We start from the raw sequence: 20,757 nt of genomic DNA, 5'->3' as shown, positions 1-20,757 counted from the left end.
CCACCTGCATTTCTCGGCAGAGAAGGGGGCAAAAGGGAATTGCCCAGTTGTCTCCAGAGCCTTAAAATTGCTCGCAACTACAAACACGCAGTGAGGACGACATCCCGGAGGGATGCGTTAAGACTCACACAAGCCTCCCTCTATGGCTTTGACCCAGAAGAGCGCCCAGCATGTGCGCATCCTTCATCCCTATTGACTTCAACATACATCCTGGGTGAACGCTTGAGTGCCATCCTGCCCCAGTGCCTATGGGTCTGTCTACAGCGCTAGACGGAGATGCGTCACACCACCTCTGCACACGCCAAGTGCAACCTTGCAGGGAGGCTCATGCGGTGCCACGCTCATGCTGGCTCCAGGTCTGATTTGGTCCCAGGAAGTCGCCCACTGGATGTCTCGCGTGGGAGCCTACTGTCAATGAAGCAGCTACGCGCCTGCCTGTCAGAGCCGGCTCGCATCACAAATGCCATCAGGCGATGCCGCACAAAGACAAGGATGCAGAGAACAACTCACTCCATGCTCCCAGTTGCTAACCTTTAAGGCCGGGATGTTCAAGGGAAGCCAGAGGGGGTTAGTGTCCAGGTTTCACCAAAAGTCAATGGGAAACAGGCACCTCACTCCCTGCCAGATCTACAAAGCCAAGCAAAGAGCCTGCAGGCTCCTAAAGAGAGAGCTACCGTTGTGCCGAGGGAGCCTCTTATGCAGAACAACCCTGCGTCGCGGTCGTATCAGCGCCAGGGACACACACACGCTCGCTCAATGTCCTCCGAGAGGCCGTGCAGCAAGATGGCTCACGGAGGAAGAAGATGTGGGAGGCAGCGGGGTCAGTGGGTATCATGGCCTCACCCCTAGGGACTAGCCTGGCAGAAAACCATCTATCTTCAACCAGCAGAACAGCGACAGGAGGGTTTCAGCTGCGTCTGGCGGGGAGGGAGGGGAGTGCTGCTCTATTTCTGGGCCGGCGGGGAAGGGAGGTTATGCAGAGTTGCAGGAAAGAGCAGAGATAGCAGGGAAGGGCCTGAGGAGACCTGCAGACATTGTGCACAGATAAGCCCTGATGCCCAGCTTCGCCGCATTAGGACGCAAAGGGCTTCCGGACTGAGGAGCTCTCCTATCACCAGTCTACGCTGTCCCTAAAGCTACAGGAAATATCTGCACAAACAGACTATATATACACGGGACTGTTTGTTTTGGCCACCACATGACCTTGGGCTTTGAGACGCGCTTTGGGTTAAAATAAGACGCTCGCCTGCAGCACATCAGACTGTCAGCCCTCCTTCCCCTTACCCCGCAGGGAGCACCGTCGGGGCCAGAGCCATCAATCATACCTGGATGGGAGACATCTGCGCGTATCCTCTCCAGCTGAAGTTCTCGAACTCCAGGGGGTTGTAGCCGAAGCGAACAGCCCGGCCATCCGGCGTGGTGCCTTCCTCCAGCTCGAGTTTCAGGTGGTGAAGGTCAGGGAAATAATGGTCCTTTGCAGGTCTGAGGATGGCAGCAGGAAAGACTCGTTTGCAAGGGGTTAGGAGGATGGCGCTCCATGCAACAACCTCTTGCAGCTCCTTGAGGAGCTACCGAGCACCATAGGGGGGCACCTTCCCATTCACTTCTTCACAGCAATTAGTGGATGGAAGGGAAAAGTGGGGCGCAGACTCTTTAGTGAGGCCCATTGATGAGGTATGATCCTCACCACTGCCCACCAGGAGAGGACAACACCAAGGTGCTGGCATGGGAGGAAGCCTCAGCGCACACGTGAACACGCCAGGCCACGTGCCCCCCATGCTAGCGGCCCCACCGCTGTGGCGGCTCCTTACTGGGTGCACGTCGGGCCCCGCGTGTTTGGTCGGCAGTGACAGGCTCCGGTCTTCTCGCAGGATGGCCCGACCGAGCCGCCTACGTCGCACTGGCAGCCTGAGGACAGGAAGCACATGTTTACATTCCCGCACCGCTAACGAGCTCCGATAGTACTAATCAAAGCGGCGCACCGAGGGAGGGGTGGCGGGGCCTCTATTTTTATTCCATTGTATCGCTTTTCACATTGGCACGGGCTGCGCTTGGATCCATTTGTCTTCCATCTCAGCTCCAAGCTATTTCCAGGCACCATGGAGAACACAGGCCTGAAGACCCCCCTGGCACAGCCTGCCGCCTCCTCCCAGGCCCCCAAACCCACAGCCCGCTCACTGCTGGCCCCCAGGCCACTGCAGGTGCTGGTGCTATGCTGGGTGACAGCACGCTGCCACGGCTGTTGCTTCTCTCTCCGTCAGGGTATTAATTCGTGCACGGGGATCCCGCAGCATAAGCGGATGTTAAAGGCAAGAAGTAAACCCCGCAGCACCCGCAGCTTGTGCTTCCCTCTGACCCCAACAGGAGGGGAGCGTGAGTGACCATCTCACTTGCCAAGGGAGGTAGGGCAGGCTGGGTCTCTCCTCTGTGGCAGGGCAGCTGTGGGTGCCCCCCACACCCTCATTCCCAGTGATTTTAACAGGGCACTCAGCTCCTTTTGCAGGTGCTGGTTGTGGCCGTGTTGGTCTAAGGACATAGGAAGATAAAGTTCTTGGGGTAAATGCAATATCTTTTATTAGACCAGCCAAATAATTGGAAAAAATTGTTCTTTGCAAGCTTTCGAGCTCAAACACCCTTCTTCAGATTCTCCCTATGTCTGAAGAAGGGTGTTTGCAACCAAAAGCTTGCAAAGAACAATTTTTCCAACTATTTAGTTGGTCTGATAAAAGATACCAGATTCTTTTGGACACTCAGCCCCCAGCTGCCCGCAGCCCTGATCCACACTTTGCCTTCCCATCCTCTGCAGTCTCTCTGCCCTCCAAACAGCCTCTGCTCCAGTGACCGGCTTCTGCGCTCTGTTCCTACCGGGTCCCTTGCATCGCGAAAGCAAGACGCGGGCTCACCTTGACAGCCAAAGTAACTTGCTCTGTTCAGCTTGAAGTAGCCATCTTTGCATGTTGAGCAGAGCTGGCCGCAGATGTTAGGTTTGCAGAAGCACTGCCCGCTGCCCTGGGGAATGGCAGTCATACAGCAAAGGTCAGTCAGTGCCCCGGTGAACTCAGCTCAGGGCCCCCTTGGTGCCCATCACACTCAAGGCAGGGGTTGGGAGCAGAGGGTGGCGCAGTATTTATGGAGAATGAAAAGAGTCTCATGGGCAGCAGGATGCGGGTGAAACCCACATTTTTCGGAAGTTTTTAAGTTCCCCAGGCTGAGACTACTGCCAAGACCACAGACAGGTGCTAAGAACATGAGCTGGCACACACCAAACAACCCCGCTCTGATGCTGCTGCCAGTGACTTCCCATGGCACGGGAGTGCACGGCAGCAGCCTGAGGCTACAAGCTCTTTGGGGCAGGGACTGTCGGTTTTGTTGTGTGAACCTAGCCTAGAAAGGCCCTGACCCCTCATTTAGCCTTTCTAGCTGCTACTGCAACACCTAGAATAAAAGAGCTCTTCTTTCCCTCTTCAGTTTCAAGGCAGGTGCTAAATCCATGCCCTTACGCAAGCCTGGACTTCAAGCACTGAACCTCCAAGATGACAACGCCAGGACGGGACTGGGTGCTGGCTTATGGAGAACAGTCTGGCAGCAGCTAGTGTGGGGTGCTCCAGATGTAGATCATAATAAAATGGGGCTGGAAAGGCCTTCAGAAGGCCGTCTAGTCCAAACCCCTGCTCCAGGCAGAACCACCCTGTCTGAATCACTCCAGCCAAGTGTAACAACTTGAAGTGCTAGATGGAAGCCATCTCTCAGCCATCTATTCCAGTGCCCACTGCTTAGTTAGCAAGGTCGTCCTAACATCCAGCCTAGCACAAAGATTTCTTTCCAACATAAAAGAAGCACTGGAGGAACTCAGGGCACACAGGGGATGTTGGAAGTGAACTTACTTGCTGGCACTCAGCAACTCCACTGATGGTGCCCTTGGTGTTGCACTGGCAGCCTGGGGAGAGAGAAGCAGGCGAAGCGGTCAGCTTCCTATCAAAGACTCGTACCTAGTCAGAACAACACTAACACCCTGCCACAGGCCCAACAGACCTCAGGATGTGGGGACAAGGCTCCAGAGAGGAAACCAACCAGCTCTTGGTTCCTGCAATGGCTGCAGACTGACTGAGCATGGGGTGAGGGCTGAATTTTTAGGCAGTCTGAAGCTGACCCCTGACCCTGCACGTTGCACCTGCCCTGTGCAGACGCACAACACCGGCTTTTGCATGTCTATGCCCAGCATAAATAAATCTAAGGGAAAGGCTGAGGGACTGACCCTAGCAGAAGAAGGTCTGACCCTGGCCTTGCCTCAACTCTACATTCGGATCATGAAATCATTGGGACTGCTGGAAACTTGACCGGGATGAAGGGGTCCCCCTCAGGCCTCTCTCCAAGTGCTGATAGGAGCCAGGTTGGAGTGTCTATAGGACCAGTTCCTTACTCGTGCATCCGTAGGGGTTCTCCGGAGTCAGGTTCCAGTACAGCGGCTTGCACCTGTCACACGCTGGGCCCTCAACGTACGCCCGACAAGCACAGGAACCCTGAGAGGAGGGAGGAATAATCAAAAGATGAGAAGAGAACAGCACGGCCTCCAGCAACGTAACAGGACCTGCAGCTACGGGCCCTAAGGAGAGATCTGCTGCTGTGCTCTACTGCTGCCGTCTGCAGCACGGCACCTGGGGGCAGATCCAGGGCCAGGAGGGGAACCTGTAAGTGAGATGAGGAATGAGCAGGGTTTCCAGAAAAGGAAACAGGGCAGCAGTGCTCAGAGACGGTGGGGCACGTGGACTACTCACCAGAGGCAGGGATGGGTCTGTGCTCTCTAGCCCCGCCGGGTTGCAGGAGCCCACTGGAAAGAAAAAGCGGAGCTGGTAGCAGGTTTAAAACAGCCCCTCTCTCTGAGCTGCTGTGCCTGGGAGGGGATCTGCAGGGAGCTCTCTGTTGGGTAGGGGCTGTCACTGGACTGATGGTGGAGCGGTTTGATTATGTGAAATAACAGGCACCCTCCTGCCAGCTGAAGCTGCTAGGCTAAGTGCTGCACCCAGCCGCCCTGGGGGAGGAGGAAGATGATGCTACCTTCACAGTGCGGGAATCCGTAGGCCCCCGGGACACAGGTATCACAGCGTAGTCCCGTCACTTTGGGGCGACAGCTACACTGCCCCATCTCCTGATCACAGGTGCCATGGAGGGAGCCCTCCGCAGAGCACTGGCAGGCTGCAGGCGAAGAGGAAAAGACGGGCAATCAGACTGAGAGCCACGAGGTGGCGGGGGCTTGCAGCTCAGCCCAAGAGCTTGTGCAAAGGTCACCTGCAGACTCATGTGGGCAGCATCCCACCCCACAAGGTAAGCAGCAGTAGGAGCTGCGCCTGGGACTGATGCTCTGAGGTCATGAGCCAGCCCGGCAGGGCTAGAGAGCAGAAAGCTCTCCAAGGCTGCAGCCCGTAAAACAGATGAAATCTTTATTTAAAAAAAAAAAAAAAAATAAAATTTCCATCAACATTTTCCTGTGAAAATGTCACTTCTCAGCAGGACAGCGAGCTCCCCAGGGCACCAAAGGCAACACAGTCCCACCTGGGGGAAGAGCAGGGGCCTGAGGCAGCTGGGAGCAGCTCTCAGTGGCATTTCTGAACCAAAGTATTCGGCATTTGGGCTGAAAACTGGAACGGTGGTTTGGGATCCAGGTTGACTGCTGCTGCAGAAAGTGTACAGGTGCTTTCTCACAAATATATGTGCTTAGGCAGAAAACCTCCTTTTCTCCTGAAAACCAGATCTCATCTGCTCCGGTGGCTCAGCTGCAAGCAAGCATGTGCTGCAAGAGCCTCAGTCTACTTGTTTCACAGGTGGAGGAACGCAGGCAGAGACTTGCCTCCGGTCACACAACGGGTCAGTGCAGAGCGGAGATATTGCTCAGAAGCCACACAGTTTACTGCAGACATCCTGAGGGCCAGTCACACCCTGTGTCTCAGAGCAGCACTGGCGAGGCCTGGAGCCATAAGCTCCCAGAAAACAGCAGCCCAGGCCGACCAGCCTTGCGGTAACCAGCCAGCAGCACAAGCACGGAAATCATCAGTGACCACAATGCCTAGATCTGAGCAGGGACATACGTATAACCATGGGGACAACCTGCTGCTTACTGATGCACGGTGAGAGCTCGCACCCCTATCACCTTCAATGGCATCCTGCAAACGTATAGCCATCAACTAGTCCGGTCCCAGTCAGACATGAAGCTCTCACTTCCAAACACTGCTCAGGCACCAAGAGACAAATTTAGTGCAAGTGTGTGAACAACCTGCACCCCCGGTTGGCCCTGGCCTCTAGCAAAATGCTCTTACTACTTCAAAAAATAACAGGATATTTTTAAACCTCAGGTCCCCTCCCTGGCTTCTGCTGCAAATTTGCATTTTAGATACTGCTTCAGATGAAAAAACAGGTGACTACCATGCTCCAGCAAGACTATCTGATCCGAGCCTCCAGCCCCTTCAAAGGCATAACACCGGCGTCAGCATTCACAGCTTGCATGATGCCAGCTGGCCAGGACTCAGGCGTCTACATTTAGCATGGTGCAAAAGGGCCCGGGGGGTGGAGGGGGATGCTTCTGTTTTGTTGCTTCAGGGAAATCACATCACAGAACATTACTTAGGGAGCGGTAAATATTTGCTGTGAGGCACAAGTGTACATCTGGCCTCAGTCGTGATGCTGGGGGTGGGGAGGCAGGGGGAGGAGATGCTGCCTTGGGCAGATTGAGGACAGTTAATAACACAGGCACCTGCAGTTAAGCAGGGCACCATTTTGCCATGCTTGCTCGCATGAGTAAAACCCATCTCTGAGTCTGGAGCAAAGCCACCGAAGCCAGTGGAAAGACTCCCACTGGCGTTAGTGCTGGGGCAGGACAGGTAGATAAAAATCAAAGGGCTGCTTCTTGTCTCTCACCCCTTTGCACCCAAAATGTAGCTCAGCTGGCTCCAGTGGAGTTAGTCTCCATTTATTCTGGTGGAAATGGGAGCAAAGTAAGGCACAATAGACCTCCGGGAGGTGGAAAGGGCTATTCCCTGGGGGTGAGAGCAGCAGGCCTGAGCCCAGTTCAGACAGGCTGAGTGTTGTGGTCGATTTGCAATAGCGAGAGCAGGGTGTTGCTGTGAAGTCAACACGGTCGAACTTTGCCAGCTCAATCCTGAACCTCATGGCTCAGGCAGAATGATAAGTGGTAGCTGTTTGCAGAATAACGAGAAAAAGTCTTTATCTCATATTACAAAAACCCTTTGCAGCCCAGACTGTCCAAATGGGAACCCGATGGGGAGGAGTTTTACATCCCCCGGCCTGTACTGCTGGCTGGTCTGGGTTTCCCAGTTCTCCAGCATTCAAGATCAGCTGCTCATCCTGGTTTGGATGCACCTGACCTACATGGATTACGCGGCTGGCTTTGAGCGGTGTGTGGTTTGCACCCCGGTGTGTCGCTCCAGGAACGGAGCCGAAACAGCAGTTTTATCTTCCCACCAAGCAGAAGCACTCAGCTCTGCACAGCTTCCGCCACGAGCCGTAAATCTCTCCTCAGCACCTGAACCGCAGCTCCGACGCTGCGATAGGTTTGTGAGTCTCAGAGCGCCTGGCTTAGTGCTTTGGCGTGAGATCTAAACACTCGGCTCGGGGTTTCTTCAGGAAAACATCTTGCATGTCAGAACCGTGTTGCTTCAGCGGGTGCTGGAACAAGTCAATGTGATTCAGTGCAGTTTTCCTTTCATTTGTGCATGTTGTTTGAGGACAGGGGAGCGAGTCTGGCTCACAGCGCATCCTGCTGCAATTCATCTCCTGGGCCACACTTTACCCTGCCTTTCCTAAAGCGCCGTGTGCGTTTGAGGCCCTGCATGAAGGGTTTGCTAATATTCCCGTCAGGGTGAGCAGACCTGAGCTCCTGGCAGTAATAACTATAAGTGGGACAAACTGCATGGTCTCTGGATTGTCGGTGGATGGTTATTTCCGACGGGGAATGCACTTTGGAACCATCCAAAGAAGCAAATAATAAAACCAACCTCTGCTGTAATGAACAGCCAGTCGGAATAGGACTATAATCCTGGGCCACAGTGAGCTGGGAGAAGGGGGCTGGGAACAATATGAAGCCAGAAGCAGCCCATGTGATTGCCCAGTTTGGGAAACGATGCTTTTCTGCTGGGGCTTGGTTACTCACGTGTGCAGCTGGGGTACCCGTAGAAGCCTGGTGCACACTGGCTGCAGGTGTGCCCAGCAAAGTTAAGATGGCACCGGCACTGACCAGCTGGGCTGCAGGTATTATCTACTGAGCCTCGGGGGTCACAGGAGCAAGCTGCAAGAGAATGGCACACAAATGAGAAAGAGGGGGAGAGAGGTCTGCTGGGGGGGCTAGGCAGCACAGACAGATATTCAGTGGGGCTTTTTCACAAGTTATTTCAATCCAGCCCCATGCTGAGGCGGTGAGTCGTGGGAGAGCACGTGTACACCTACGTTGAGAATAGTGCCAAGGGTGACCTGCTTGTGAGTTCACACCAGGCCTATATTTACTGCTGAAATCCTCCGAAGAAGCCAGCATCCCCTTTTCTATCTGGGGTCACAGTCACATCGGGAAAAAGCCCCTGAGATTTCACAGCCCATTCAAGACGCACCAACAGGAAACCGCTCAGTAGGTTACCGCATTAAACAAACAAATCAGCGGTTGGAAAAACAGTGTCAGAGAGGGAGTCATGGTGAGAGAGGCAGCCTGATAGTGGAAGCTTTGTCTTCGTGGCCTTGGTATTGTTCGTGACACCCAGAACAAGCCTGCTCAGTTTGTAACCAAAGGGAGGGGATTTTGAATTAAGTCTTTAGAGGGCAACAGCTTGGCACTCTCTGAAAAATCAGGTCTCTCTCAGGGATCCCAAGTCCTCCAGAACTGGAGCACTCAAAATGACCCTCCACCTTCCCTAAATGTTGACCCGGTGCCTGCATCCTGAAAGCCCAGCTGGGGTCTGTCCGGTCCAGCGGGCGACAGCGTCTGACATTCGTGGCACAGCGCAGCCAACTGATGCAAGCTGCCCAGGCTGCTAACCATAGGCTAAAGTCCCTTCCAGCCCTAGTAAGAGGTCATATTGAGTCCAACCCACCACTCAAGGCAGGACTGTCTCAGTCAAGGGTCTGTTTAATGAGACCAAACAGAATCCAGCTTGCTTTATAAATGCCAGGAGGTGCAACCCTCGTTGCACCAAGCACAAGAGATTTGGAAGGGCGACAAGGTTTTGTGGCGGGGGCTGCTTCCACGAGCATGAACCAACCTCAAGCTGTAAAATCGCAGGGCGCGGAAATGTTCTGAAATGTACTCAGACAAGGGACAAAAGGAGAAGAGGACCCAAAGCATCTGCCTACAGAATTAGTACCAATCACCATGATTGCCAGAGGCTGGGGAAGTCCATGCAGTCATATTTCCACCCAGGTCTGATGATGCACACGAGTGAACAGGCAGCTTCTCTGGGAGCAAGCAGGTCTGGTTTAGTTCTGCCAAGCATCGCGCTTCGTCCCTCCCAGGAGCCCACCTCTTGAATCATTCAGCCACAGGCTTGCATCTCTCCTCCCAGCCCTCTGACTGACGGCCACTAGGAGCCTTGCTTTCCTTCTTACCGTGGCAATGGGGGTAGGAATGGTATCCTGTGCTGCACCGGTCACAGTGGGGCCCATCAAACTCGGGCTTACAGAAACACCTCCCGACTGAGTCGCAGCCTCCCGGCAAGGTCCCAACAGCGCTGCAACCGCACACTGCAATGCAGAAAAAAACCCAGTGGAGCAGGGGCTCAGGGCTCTGGCACCAAGAGTCCAGCTGCACTCAAGGCAAAGCAAGGAGGTCACTTCTACTCCCAGGGTCTCAGACACGAGCATGAAGTGCCTGCAGTGGGGATCCAGCAGGCACCAGTATGTGAACGCTACGTCTCTGCATTGCTCCCATCTCCGGCCCCCTCATGCAACCTGTCCTTGATTCTCCACAGCCCACACCCACGCAGCTCCCATCTCTGGCACAGCAACTCCTGTCTCAGTGCTGCCAGCCCCTATTGCCCATGGATTACATTTTTAAACATGCATTTTCAGGCTTCCACCCTGCTGCCCTTCACTTATGGAAAGCTCTTTGGTCCCGATGTCTCCTCACAGCTCAGCACCAGCTAGGCAGCTGCTTTGTGGAGAGCTCTGCCTGGCTGTCCATACCCACCCACTTGTCTAACACCTCTATTTGCAGCCGCACGGAGTGGTGATCCATTTAATTTTTGCTCCGTGTTTTTATAGTCTCTCCCAGAACAGAGGGCAACTCCAATAGGCATTCAGAAAGTGGACACGTGCCCATGCTGTATCCACAAAGGAGCAGGAGATACGCACGTTGGCAAAGAGGGTAGCTGAAGTAGCCGGGTGCACACTGGTTACAAGACTGTCCTTCGAATCCACTGCGGCACAAGCACTGACCGGTCTCGCTGTCGCAGGTGCCTTCATACTGGCCAGGGCCTGAGCACTGGCAGGCTGGAAAAGAGCAATGGGCCCCAGGGTATCATCCTGCTCTGCAAATCCCTGGGGAAAAGGGGGAATCCAGAGGCCGCTTCCTGGCCAGGCTCACCCTGGCTACACAAAACGCACCCTTTTTTTGGGCACTAAGACAAGACTTTGCTAGAGAAATGCAGCATGAGCAAGGGAGGGAGAGAGAGAGGGAGGGAGTGAGGGTAGGGATGGGGTCAGGGAAGGAGAAGAGCTGTGGGGCTCAGGGTCAGTGATTCACAGCCATCCATCACTGAAATGCCTGTGGGTCCCCAGAGCTGAAAGGAAGGAGTCCTGATCGAAAGGCTGGTTGCAGCAGCTGCAGGCTCCATCCCGAGAGCCCCCAGATGCTGACTCACTGCGGTCAAAGCTTCCAGCCACATCATGAAAGAGCAGGAAGAGGTCACCTAAGTGCAAGGAAAGAGGAGGATCCCGGCCCAGCCTCCTCCCGCTGCCAGCATCTGGTCCAGAGTGGACTCAGTGGGTCCCATCAGCAGCTCTCCCCTGCAGTCTGCACTCCCTCCGGTCACCTGCCCCCTCTGTAACATCTGGCAGGGAGGGAGCAGGTAGGGGAGGCAGGTCAGAGGAGAGCAGGTCACCTGGGATAGACCTGGGAGGTGTAGGAGGCAGAAGAGGGGACCTGGGCTGGGAGCCCTGACACGCTGCAATGGGGCAGTGGCCCAGGGGGCCTGCTTGCTGGCTTAGCAAAGCAGCTGCTGCAGGAGCAGCAAGGCGGGGAGGCCATGACATGCAGGCAGCTGCCGTGCCAGGGCCCACGGCTCAAGCCCAGCAGGAATCGAGCAAAATTCCCCAGAAAGGCCCAGGGAATCCGGCAGGGTCAGGGCAGCTCTGGAAGAGACCAGCAGAAGTCATGGGAACGTGTCCCTTTCCCAGTCCCGCCGGAGAAGGGAGAGGTGCACGGGGCTTCGAAGCAGGGGATGCCACAGGGACGGTGCCCAGGGTCCGTCACTCACGCTGGCAGCTGGGTCCGTAGTGCCCCGGCGCGCACTGGTCGCAGTGAGCTCCCTGGAAGTTGGGCTTGCACACGCACACTCCCGTGCGCGAGTCCTTGCGACAGGCGTTCCCTTCTGTGCCAGCAGCGTAGCAATCGCAGTCTGGAGAGGAGCGAGAACAACAATATAAGGCATCTCAGCAAAGACTCCACTGGCTGGGCTGGCAGCTGGAGCACAGACCAGAGAGCTGGGAACTCCTAGACTCAGTCTTTGGCCAGCGACTGGCTCAGGGCACATAGCTCCCCTCTCTTAGGGTCTCCTTAAGAGCTCTGATTATGTCGGGGCCCATGCACTCTGCATTATTCATCGCTACCCAGCCCCACTGCTTTGTCGGGACAGCCAAAGCCTGCAAAGGCGGCAGGCAGCTGCCTCAGTGTCTTTGAGGTCTGGGCTCACAGCAGTTCCCCCCGTTATAGGACACCACAACTTGAGCAAGCATTTCAGGTTCTCGGACTACCAGATGCCTAAGGGCCCCAGGCCAGCAGAGATCATAGCTCCAACCAGCTGGGTGCCCTGGGCTTCTCCATCATGCAGAAAAAAAGGGGCCAGAGCATTAGAGATGGGGAAAGGGGAAGCAGAAGTTTTGTTTCAGGAGGCAGGGGTGAGAACCAGAGGAGAAGGGAGAGACTCCAGCACGGGAAAGGAAAGCCTGCCTGGCAGATACCAGGTTTAAAATATCAGAGGAGAGAAAAAAGGTTATCTGGAGTGCACCAGGAAGCACGACACCAGAGATAACTGTGTGGGAAAGAGCACAGAGACCCCAGAAGACCAAGGAGGTGATGAATTAAATGCCTTGAGAATTAGGATGACGGGGGGACAGGCAGGAGGCAGGGGAGGAAGGGAGAGGATAAAATCTCAAAGCAGAAAGCAGCACTGGATTTCTCAAGTCAAACACTCCTGTCTGTGTCCCTGACATTCACATCAGAGCATGAAGCACATCTGTGCCTGCCCTCCCACAGGACACTCAAGGCAGGGGTGTCAAGCCTATGGCTCAAGGGCCAGATCTGGCCCACGGAGCCTGATAATCCGGCTATTAATGCTGCCCCATTGACCCAAACACGGCACCGGACTGGCTCTGCATGCAACCCCTAGTGAGGCTGGCCCTGGGCTATGCCAGCCCAACAGCCTGGTTTGGCCCAGGTGGGTGCTGTGTGTGCTGGTGCTGGACCAGGGATGCAGGGAGATCCGGCCTGCAGACTGGCCCCATGCCACTCAGGACCACATGAGTTTGCCCCCCCTGTAATAAGGGAACCCTACACAAAGCATGTAATCACACCGTCTCGCTATGCCGCAGCTTTACCAAAACGACCCCTCTCCCACTCTTCAGGTGTCTAACCCGCTGTGAACATAAACTCTTGGACCCGGGGACTACCTCTCACCATGGGCAGCGGGGCCTGGTCTTGATTGGGGTCTTTAGGGACAACAGAACCAGACCCATGATATACAATGATCTCCGAGGTGCAAGTAAAGCATGGGGCTTACTTATAATCTGTCCGGCTGGAAGCACCTGTTCCCCAGTGTCGTTGTGGGAGAAAGCTGGAACGGCTGTGGAGACAACGAGACATTGCAGGCACTACACATGGGCTTAAAACTTGTAGCTGGACCCCAAACTGAACCTTAAGAAAAACGAGGCTTCCCTCTGGCCCTGGGGAAGACCCACACCTTCCTGCCCCAGATGAGGAGCATCGCTACCCAGCAGGAAAAAATGACCTCAGTGGGGCTGGATCCCACCTCAGCATTGTGCTGCCTGTTACTCCTGAGCCTCACGGCTGAAGCAAGGTGCTGGTTCACATTGTTAAGGCAGGAACCGCGACAGCCATAGCTCTGCACTGCCCACAAATCTGCCTGGAGCCCGGGAGCTTTAATTTTGACATTCCCATGTCCACTTGGCTTAAACAGGCCTTGCTGCAGAGGGTCAGCACCCATCTCCCTGCTGACGATCCCTGGAGCTGCTGATGTACTTACGATAGCAGTGGGGGAAGTCTATGTACCCCTCGGCACAGGCGTCGCACCTCTCCCCGGTGTAATTCGGCTTGCAGTAACAGCGCCCCGTGAGGTCCTCGCAAGTGCCGTCTGTGAACTCTGAGTCACAGTTACAACCTAGCAGAAGAGATATGCCCTGGGACCTTTTGTGACCAGCCAAGCACCCCATTTCCCAGTCTGCATCCACATAAAGCTCCTAGTAACCAGCCTAACCACCTGCTGCATGGGAGGCATCCCAGATACCTGCTGCACGGGCTCCTGAAACATATACCATGTAGCAGTCCCTCCAAAAGGGCTGCATGTTGGAGCAGCTGCTGCCACCGTGATTGTGGACCTGCCAGGAGGCAGGATATGATGGGAGGCTGCAATAATGAGGGATCTGTGCCTCCGAGAGGGCCTTGCTTCCCCTTGGGAGGAAAGCGTGGCTGCACTGGAGTGTGGACAGTCCTCGCTGAAGCAGGGGAAAGCCACCAAGCCAGCTGTCAGAGCCAAGGACACCTCCACTGCCAAATGACCTCCATTTCCATCAGGGAACCATCCCCACTGGGAATGTCACAGCCTAGTTGGAGAAGTCTTGGAGGCCAAATTTTTGCCCGCTCCGGTTTTAAACAGGCAGCTGCATGCTTACACCACAGCCACGCATACTGTCTACATATAGCAGTGGCTGCTTGGGCTCACAAGGCAAGCACACAGCCAAGTCAGCAGGAAAAACTAGCTGGAGGGGCAAATCTAGCTGTGCAGAGCTCAGCGCTGGCTGGAAACTGAACCCCTCATGTATATTTGATGCGTGGAACAACAGTGGTCCATGGCACCGGACAACCCATCCACTTCAGTGCTGGTGCCTCTCCCCACCTGCTCAATTAAACAGCCAAGTGCCCATTTGCGTCTCCAGCCTGCAGGGCCGCTTGTACTCACGATAGCAGATGTACGGCGAGTCAATGGGATGGTCGGGGGATTTGTAGTACCCTGAGATGCACCTCTCACAGTTGATGCCTGTCGTGTGATGCTGAAAAATAGGTGGTGAGAAGGGCCTCGGTTATTCTGCTTACAAGGAGGAAAGATGAATTCCCCCTGCAGAATTTGCCAGTAGCATCATGACCCAGATGGGTTCGTGTCCGCAAGGCGAATAGGGGAAAGAATTAAGTTTGCTCAGAAGTCCACTCATACTGCCCTGGATTGCAGCCTTCACTGGCAAACCTCTGTGCCCAGTCCAAGACGGCCGGCCTGAGCTTCAGGTTGGTTTCTGAAGCTGGGCACAGTCTGCCAGCAACGCAGAACTTCAAACAGCCGCTGAAGACAAAACCAGGTACAAAACCAGAGGAGCCCTGAAAATCCTCTCCATCGCAGGACCGCTCTGCCTACCCCCTCCCTGACTCACCTGACAATCAATGCAGACGCCGCCCCCTTCATACATGTCCTCGTGACTTTTGCTAGCCTTGTGGTGATCAACCTCTGGATCATAGTAGCAATCATAGGCATGACCGTTGCAATTGCAAGCTGAAAAGATCAGGAGACATCAGCTGAGCTGGAACATTTCCATGCATTACCAGGCATGATTGTGCAGCAGAGATATTAACCCATGTGTTTCACACTCCTCCTTCCCCGTTCACTGTTGGAAGCAAGCATTGAGTGGCACTGAAAAACTCAGTACTGTATGGGGGGTTTCACTGAGTGAGGTTCAAAAGGCTCTGGACACCAGCTAACAGCTCAAGCTTTCAGATCTCTCCAGCCTGCAAAAGTCTCAACAGAACACCTTATCTTGTCTTCAACTAAAAAACGTAGAGGCCCAAAATAGAAAAGTCAAGGATGTCCCAGGGCAGGTGGGAAGAGAAACCCAAACAGGGTTTGGAAGGTACAGTCAGGCTGGTTACGATCGTATCCAGTTAGAGACAGAGCTGAGCCACAAAGTTCAACACATGGATATGGGAAGGGTTGTTTTTAAACCTACAGGGAAAGATCTGCCAGCCCCTCTGCAGTCACTGCAGTGATGAGCTCATGCTTTGTAATTAAGTTCAGCGATCTTCTCTTCTCACACAGCATGAATTCCAGCTGTGGCATCTACTAAAGGGTTCTGGCAAGACAGATGAAGAAGTTGTGTTCATGAGTCAACTCAATTTATCTTTGGAGCAGAACTGAGCCATCAGGCTCACAGCAGAAAATTTAGGGTATGGGACAGGAAAGAGGCCAGAACCAGCACCCAGGAGAGATTCACGGACTACGATTTAAAAAAAAAGTCACGTGAGAATAGAGTTACCCCTGCCACAGGCTGCCCTTTGTGCACTTGCAGGTGTGTTCGCTCAGTCTAGGATCCAAATGCAGGATACCCTTGGGAATGGGTTGGAGAACTGAAATGAGGGCGTTTCAAGATTTTCATGGCTTTCACGTTCACATCACCAGGTCAAATCCTGACCGGGTCTATTATGAGCACCCATCAGTGCCTATCCCATAGCCTGTCCCATAAATCGGTAAAGAAGGGCATGGGGCTACAGCAGATGACTTGCCTAAACAAGGCAGGCACATTTGCTGGGCACCAGCACCGATAGGGCTACATGCTCGCTTGGTGCCCAGAAAGGCCCAGGAAGCTCTAGGAAAGGGTGTCTCTGGGGGAAGGTGCTGGCAGGGCTTCCCCTATGGAGGTGATGTTTCATGGATACGGGGTCAAGGAAGAGTTTTGCAACCACCTGTGCCATGAACAACTGGACAGAGTCCCGGGAGGGTGGGGAACCAACTCCAACCCCTGACAACTTACGTTGGCATTCATTCGCACTGTCGCTGGTGGCTGGTTTCCAGGGAACCTGGTTGAAGCCTGGGCAGCAGCGATCGCATGACCCGCCGCAGGTGTTGTGCTGGCAATCGCACTGCAGCCTGCAACGTGAAAGGTGAGTGAGCAGAGCCAATTCGGTCCCAGGACGCTGATCTCCAAGGACCCCATCGCTGCCGAACTTGGATGGGGGAACAGCAGCCCCAAGTCGCTGGTTCAGACAAGTCTTCAGGACAAGCAGGTGGGAGACCTGCTCAGGGAAGGAGGGGAGAGGGCACTGCAGGCTCCTTCTCTGGGTAAGCACTTGGGTGGGAAGCCGGTGGGATCGGTATGTCAGGCCATAGCTGGCACAAGCTCTCTGCCAGAAGCAGGCCCTTGCATGGAGGAACGTGCCATTTAATTATGACAGATGCAACACAAACGATTGACATTTCTCATTCATTCATTCTCCAGCAAAACGCAGCCTTGCCCTGACCCCCCAGAAGCCAGTTATTTCATTGATTTATATGAAAACGTTCTCATTTGCTTTAAATTTGCTGATTTGGGGATAAGAGAAAAGTAAAAGCAAGTATCTTTTCTCTCTTCTTCCCCCTTCCCTCTCCTTCTTCTCTTTCCCCCTGGGTGGAGGGGGGCAGAGGAGGGCTGAGGAGAGGAAGAACAGGAAGCAAAAAATAAAACAAACATATTCTTTACCAAATGTGGCACATTTCACCATTTTCAACAAAAAACTGCATCCCCTTCCCAAATACTCCCATTTCAGGCTGCTGCTCAGGTGACTGAGGGGAGATTTGGGAGCAGAGAGTAGGCATTGCCTGGGCTACAGGGTAGCATGGGGAGAGCTGAGCTTCTCTGCAATAAACCTGGAGGATGTCTCTTGGGGTCCGTGGAGGAAAGCAGGGGCTGGTGAGGAGAGACATCTTTACTGTGGTGAGAAATGACGGCTGAGATGGCTGAGAGGTGCCCCTTACCCCAGAAGCCCACTACCATGCTCCAAAACCCACCTTCTGCTTTCCTTTGCTAGCCTAACGGGGTCTGCGCTGGCTAGACAAGCCATTCAGGAGGCGCCGGGCAAGCACTCTTGCCAGGCGTATGCGGGATCCTGTCCCCGCTGGACTGCAGGGCTAATACATTAACAGAAGTGACATCACCGCAGAAACCTCCCCTTAGGCGAACGCCGGGCCTGTCCAACAAAAATGCTTTCTGTTGTGTCAGACTGATGCATAATACAGCATGTTCCAGCTTTTATCTGTGCAATTATTCATTTCCCCGCAGGCCAGCCTGCCCCTCCCAGCCCTCGCCACCCCCAGCGCTCTTTCATTCACAACCGGGCGCTTAAAATAAATGTGATTCCTGCCGTTAGGAACGAAAGGAGCAGGGATCCAAGGGCGCGCGCAGACACACGGCTCTATTCTTCTGGGAGGGCTGTGCTGTTGCCTTGCCAACACGTTCCCAAGAGGCTCGATTGCCAAACAAGCACATCGTGAATACCCACGTGGAGAGGGTGGGCGGAGAGAAGCAACCCCATGTCGAAATGGCAAGGGCTGATGGGAAACGTTGGCCAAACCTGAAACACAACCCGAACAGCAGCTTTTGGGCAGAGCTGGGGGAAGGTGCTGTGGCCTGAAGGAGGCTGCTCTGCTTCCCACGGGAGATTTGGCTTCTATTGCAGGAGACTGTTTTCTCACCTGTAAAATGGGGTCAGGGCATTTGTATCTCTGATGTGAAATGCTCCAAAATCCACTACGTAAGAATTGGTTAAGTTTGCTGGGAAGTTTATTCTCATGACACTTTGTAGACTCAGGAAGGAAGTCAGATAAACTTCCCAGCATTGGGGATCATTTCCATCGTGACACCGCCTCCCATACTCTGAGCCCTCTCAATTAGAAGGAAAGCAATGGGATAGTTATCATCTGTATTACGGCAGCACCGAGAAGCCTCAATCAGAGGTCAGGGCTCCGTCCTGCTAGGAGCTGTGCACACCCAGAGGAGGAAAGATGATCCCTGTGTTGAAGGGTTGGTTAACCCGTTGCTCGGAGAGGATGCAAATCTGCTGCAGCACAAGATGCTGCAGGGCGAGGTGCTCAGATGCAGGTCACCAGCGTCCAGAAGTTGTCGGTTCAGTTCCCCCATTTCACGGGAGACGAGAGGACCAGTGCACATTTCAACCAAGACGTATGTGCTTATTTAGTCCTGGCCGTTGATGGCTGGTGGGGCCTTTCGGGAGCTCATCCATCACAGCAGCTTTGCTGCGTGTTGCGCCGGGTGTGTTGTGCTGATGAGTTATGGCCAAATGTGCTTAAGTTACAATATTTACATACCTTGGTGACTGAACATATACAGCGGTGCAGGGGGGGCAGCAGCCGCACTCCCACCTCACACGCATTTCCTGGCAGTTGCACCATAAAACGTTACCGCAGCCTTTCCATGGGGAGGAACGGGGGAGCGTCCAGCAGGCAGCTGCAGCACCAGGCTGGCAGCCAGCAGTCCCAAAGGCCAGCACCTCCAGGTTTAGCTAGGGCCAAAGTGTAAGCAGAAAGGATCCAGTCATCCCAGTTGCACTGGTCCCATTGCGGGCGGTAAGGGAAAGCCGGCTTCAGAGGGGCTGTGGTGCGAACCCAGCCTGAAAAAAGCTATGAGAGTCCTTTGAAATCAGTAAGGCACTAAAGTAACGCAAGCAAAAAGCTGGTTATAGGAGAGAACTTCCTTGCAGCATATCCTCGACAGAGCCATTTCCCAGCTGACCAGGCCGCTGAGATCATTTTGCTGCCCATCTGCCGGGACAGCTGCAGCAGCTGCACACGAGACGTCCTTCCAACGAGTCCCGGGGGATCCCCTTGCCTGGGACATCTGTGATAGGGGTGCAGGCAGCCTGCAGGAAACAGCTGTTCTACCCGGACAGATTCAGATGATGCTTCAAAGTCTCCCCAAACTCATTTCCGCAAGGCTACCTGCAATTTTAAATGAGCAGCTTCCCTCAGACCCTGCCTCGTATCAACTTGTTAACACAGAGGTCCTGTCTGGAGCTCTTTGTCGGCGTATCTGGCCTGCTCAATGACATGCCAGACCCCCCAGCAATGCTTATCTCTTCTCTGACATCGCCTTGCTTTGGAAAGGTTTATTTTTGACCCTGTTGCGCTCTGACACACAAGGAAAACTCGCCTTTAACCACAAGAATTTCTGTCCCCTTGAAAACACAGCAAGATCCATCCTGGTTCTGTGGAAGCCAACCGGGAATGCTGCACAATCGGACCCCTTGGAAACAAAGGGCATTGAATCTCTAATTCTTCCCCATCATCACTAAACCCATGCTGGGAGAAACAGGCTGCCTAGCCGGGCACCTGTATTATTCTGAGTCTTATAAAGGAGATGGTGGCCTGTGTGTCTGGGCTCTCAAAGAAGACCCACATAGGCTGGAAACACAACTTACAGCCAGGAAATGGGTTCTGGAGATGTGACCCCTCGCCAGGGATGCTGATTTTCTCAGATTAAAAAAAAGATCCCCGGTTTTCGGTGAAAAAAAAAGTAACCCCAAATCCACATTTTCCATGATTAAAATGAAACACTACTATATATGTATCCCTATATTAGTGACGTTTCATTTTAATCATGGAAAAATGTGGATTTGGGGTTACTTTTCTCACCAAAAATTGGGGATCTTTTTTAATCTGAGAAAACCAGGATCCCTGCCCATCATGTACAGGATCCTTTACCAAGGTGTTGAACTCACCTCACTAATCAACCCATTGACTTCACTTTGGGGTTTGTATGTGGCAGGTGACACCAGCAGGGGCGAGTGCAGTGGGGCCAGGGTAAGCGGGACGTTTGGGCAAGGGGGCCAGGATACACTTCTGCTAGGGAAGGAAAGCAGCCACGACAAAGAAAGCCCTCGACTCGTGTGCAGGGAGCACGCCAGAAGCTGTACACCTGCGAAAGCTGTGGCAGTCGCAGCCTTATAATGGCACAAATGGGAGAGGTGCTGTGCAAGGTGTTGAAGGTGCCCAGGTTGGTATCTGAAGCTGGGCACAGTTTGCCAAGGAGGCAGAACTTCCAACAATAAATAATAAAATGTTATTTATTGTCTGTATTGTAGCACTGCCCAGAAGCTCCTCTCACACATCAGGTCCTCGCTGAGCTAGGTGACGCTAGACCAAAAGGCAGCCACGTGCCACCGAGCTTGTAATCCAAACCCGCCTTGATCTTGTCCTCGCCGGAAGGTAACAGGACCAGGAATCTCACAGGAAAGGGAAACAAAGCACAGCGGTCTCCCATTTCATGCTGGAGATTTCCAAGGCTGATAGGCACCAGAGGTGTCCACGCTGAAATGCCTCCGAGACAGAGTTTTTACAAGGCTTTTGGATATTCCAGTCAGCTGAAAAGACAACACAACGGGTACAGGCAGCAGCCTCCCAGTAAATGCCGAGATACAATCAGGCTTTGAATATGACCGGAACAAAAGCAAACTCCAGGCTTCCCTCCATCTGCATTTTCTTGTCTTGCTGCTGTCAA

The 20,757-nt window shown here is 53.9% G+C and overlaps 1 protein-coding gene across 3 annotated transcripts in view; it reads right to left on the bottom strand.

The window, feature by feature from the left end:
* LAMA5 (laminin subunit alpha 5) overlaps window positions 1-20,757 on the bottom strand; it is a 119,615-nt gene that overhangs the window by 41,508 nt on the left and 57,350 nt on the right. For all 3 annotated transcript variants that reach the window (XM_059713212.1, XM_059713213.1, XM_059713214.1), the window contains exons 7-22: window positions 16,240-16,355; window positions 14,869-14,987; window positions 14,406-14,496; window positions 13,473-13,607; window positions 12,990-13,052; window positions 11,469-11,609; window positions 10,345-10,482; window positions 9,601-9,735; window positions 8,162-8,296; window positions 5,056-5,193; window positions 4,776-4,828; window positions 4,421-4,520; window positions 3,885-3,937; window positions 2,904-3,009; window positions 1,812-1,908; window positions 1,326-1,482 (exon numbers count right to left, since the gene is read on the bottom strand). In XM_059713212.1, the coding sequence (XP_059569195.1) occupies window positions 1,326-1,482; window positions 1,812-1,908; window positions 2,904-3,009; window positions 3,885-3,937; window positions 4,421-4,520; window positions 4,776-4,828; window positions 5,056-5,193; window positions 8,162-8,296; window positions 9,601-9,735; window positions 10,345-10,482; window positions 11,469-11,609; window positions 12,990-13,052; window positions 13,473-13,607; window positions 14,406-14,496; window positions 14,869-14,987; window positions 16,240-16,355 (1,777 nt within the window). The remainder of the gene's footprint in view (window positions 1-1,325; window positions 1,483-1,811; window positions 1,909-2,903; window positions 3,010-3,884; window positions 3,938-4,420; window positions 4,521-4,775; window positions 4,829-5,055; window positions 5,194-8,161; window positions 8,297-9,600; window positions 9,736-10,344; window positions 10,483-11,468; window positions 11,610-12,989; window positions 13,053-13,472; window positions 13,608-14,405; window positions 14,497-14,868; window positions 14,988-16,239; window positions 16,356-20,757) is intronic.

This window comes from Alligator mississippiensis, chromosome 9 (assembly GCF_030867095.1).
Source record: "Alligator mississippiensis isolate rAllMis1 chromosome 9, rAllMis1, whole genome shotgun sequence".
Taxonomy (NCBI): Eukaryota; Metazoa; Chordata; order Crocodylia; family Alligatoridae; genus Alligator; species Alligator mississippiensis.
This window is presented reverse-complemented; position numbering and strand designations above follow the sequence as displayed.